This window comes from Amphimedon queenslandica, unplaced genomic scaffold (assembly GCF_000090795.2).
Source record: "Amphimedon queenslandica unplaced genomic scaffold, v1.1 AMPQUscaffold_5995_Cont22043, whole genome shotgun sequence".
Classification (NCBI taxonomy): Eukaryota; Metazoa; Porifera; class Demospongiae; order Haplosclerida; family Niphatidae; genus Amphimedon; species Amphimedon queenslandica.
In genome coordinates, this window is record NW_003553710.1 from 1 (window position 1) to 1,783 (window position 1,783).

The 1,783-nt window shown below is 35.2% G+C and overlaps 1 protein-coding gene across 1 annotated transcript; it reads left to right on the forward strand.

Annotated features, from left to right (window-relative positions):
* Positions 1–428: 428 nt before the first annotated feature.
* Positions 429–1,342, forward strand: LOC109592202 (uncharacterized; the record flags this gene model as incomplete). The annotated part of the gene is made up of 4 exons (XM_020007721.1): positions 429–470; positions 519–833; positions 882–987; positions 1,182–1,342. Coding segments are annotated over exons 1-4 (595 nt in total), but the record flags the coding sequence as incomplete, so codon positions are not given.
* Positions 1,343–1,783: the final 441 nt, after the last annotated feature.

The following is a 1,783-nucleotide window of genomic DNA, read 5'->3' on the forward strand; positions in this document are numbered from 1 at the left end:
TAATTAGTATGTCTACAAGCGTCTATCTAGCACTAGACATTTTTATTTCAACAGAGTCGTTTGTTTGTGGAACAGTCTTCCTTCTCTCGAGCTCTCTCTCTCCTTTAATTCTCTCAAATATATTATTTACAATCACTTGTGGAATCACTTTTTAATTAATTTTGATAATGCTAATTTATGTACCTATCATTATGTCTGTCCTTGTCGAAATTGTCATTTAATTCATAACTACTAACTCTAATTATTTAATGGTTGCTGTACAAGTTGCAGCCAGCCTTTAACTGTTCTTTTGACATTGTTCTATAGTTCATGTCCTATGTTTTTACAGTTAAGAAATCCTTTATTATTATTATTATTATTATTATTATTATTATTATTATTATTATTATTATTATTATTATTATTATTATTATTAATTATACGGAGTACATAAAACGGAGAGTAAGTCTGATTAGTCATGGCTGAAGGAGGTGAGTCTCTTTATAAAGTGTATTAATCTTCTAGCACTGGCACTGTAGGTAAGACTGCAAAGGAAGTCTTCATAAAGACACTACCAAAGCTTATAAACACACTTGGAAAGGACCCACCTTTTACTGTAGTCACTGCTTCTTTATATGGCATGGGTCTGATTACAAAGCAGGAACTTGAGGCCATTAAGACCAAACAAGGTGTTGAAAGAGGTAGTAAAGTGGGTTTTACTCTAAGAGACAAGATTCATGATAGTGATGACCCTAATGCTTGTCTACTTGCCATATGTGAGATATTTGAATCTGATGACGTAAACAATGATATATTGAGGAAACATGGAGCAAGCATGAGAACAAGCATATCAAGTAAAACACATTCCATTAATATCCTTTCTAAATACTTTATTTTAATAGGTGGAACTGGAACAGCTGCTACACTTCAAGTTCCTTCATACCCTCCTCCAACTGTGGTATCTAGGACAAGCCCAAATATGTATAATATTTACATTAACTTATTCAGGTATAGCTGATTTAATGATTGTGCTAACTGTGTTAAGTCAAGCAATGTTTGGACCAGTTCATTGGGTAGTCTCGCCGCCCAGACCATTCAAATGACTGTAGGCTGGGGAATGGTCTGGGCAGCGAGACTATTCATTGGGCTGATTTAGGATTGTCTCTTGGTCTCCTTATGCCTACTCTTAATGTGATTGGTAGAACTAATGGAAATGCTAACGATTATCTCAAACTAACTCTTCAAAAGTGGTTGGAGAGAAGGGATAATGTTACAAGAACCACTTGGGACAACTTAATAAGAGCAGTGAAGAGTACTGGGGACATGGCAGCTGCTGAGAGGATACTAGGAATTCTCAAATCAAGTATACTATGATGCAAATACTATTTTTATCTTAGTTAATTTATTTTGTCTGACACTTGCACTCAACATGCACGTGCACTAGTAAGCTAGCACCTGTATCGTGTACTTATCAGGTACATCAAGTATTTTGGATGTACTTATCGTGTTCTGTGGTGCACTAGTGTAGCTACCTATTTCCTTGAATAAGGGCCTAGGCATTTATTGGTTCACAGAGGTAAAAATCACAATAAAATTTAAAAAGTGCCAAAACCCGGGCTCGAACCCGTGACTCCATGTTCTGATGACTGAGGGTGAACAATTTGGTTATTTGAACCACTCTAAAACTAAGAGCACATAATACTGGGTACAATATGTGTATCTATAGTGGTAATATCATAGATATTAGAGACTAAGTATACTACTATAGTATACTACTATATGTAGTATACTACTATCGAGAGTA